At 67.4% G+C, this 693-nt stretch overlaps 1 protein-coding gene across 1 annotated transcript; it reads right to left on the reverse strand.

The window, feature by feature from the left end:
* Window positions 1-6: 6 nt before the first annotated feature.
* On the reverse strand, window positions 7-693 carry CDK5R2 (cyclin dependent kinase 5 regulatory subunit 2; the record flags this gene model as incomplete). The annotated part of the gene is made up of 1 exon (XM_008628815.2): window positions 7-693. A coding segment is annotated over one exon (510 nt), but the record flags the coding sequence as incomplete, so codon positions are not given.

Raw genomic sequence — 693 nt, forward strand, 5'->3', positions numbered from 1 at the left:
GTGGGGCCCAGCCGGATCCGGAGCAGAGAGGGTCCAAGCAGCGTCTCCGTGGAACTGACGGCTGAGGAAGGGGGAAGGCGAGGAGGATTTGGGGGCAGGAGGGGGAATCCGACAGTCTTTCGCCTCCCCCGCCCCTCGGTGCGCGGCCCCTTCCGCCCCCGGGGCCGGGGGCCTGGTACCTCCCTAGCGGTCCAGGCTGATCGTCCAGTGCTTGGACCCGTCTCCGCCCTCGCCCTCGCTCTTGAGGTCCTGGAAGAGTTGCGTGAAGTAGTGCGGGTCCGCGTTGATTCGCAGCATCTTGGCGCTGAGGCGCTGGATGATGCCCAGGCAGCGCTCCCAGAAGCGCCCCTTGTCTCCCTCCACCAGGAAGGGCTTGAGCGGGTAGGAGATCTCGTTGCCCATGTAGGAGTAGGCGAGATAGAGGCAGGTGAGGAAGGCGGCCTGCAGCTCGGCCTGGCTCCCGATGTCTTCGCCCCGCAGCGCTTCCCGGCACAGCAGGTAGACGAACACCAGGTTGGCCGGGGTGATGAAGCCCTGGTCCTGCCAGCCCTGCAGCAGCAGCGAGCGGTCCACGCTGCGAAACCAGGAGATGAGTTCGCCGGGGCTCAGCTCCTTCAGGCGATAGCAGCGGCGGCACACGAAGTCCCCCAAGCAGCGCAGCAGCTCTCCGGTGGACGCCTGCACCACCACGCG

This window comes from Corvus brachyrhynchos, unplaced genomic scaffold (genome assembly GCF_000691975.1).
Source record: "Corvus brachyrhynchos isolate BGI_N302 unplaced genomic scaffold, ASM69197v1 scaffold490, whole genome shotgun sequence".
Classification (NCBI taxonomy): domain Eukaryota; kingdom Metazoa; phylum Chordata; class Aves; order Passeriformes; family Corvidae; genus Corvus; species Corvus brachyrhynchos.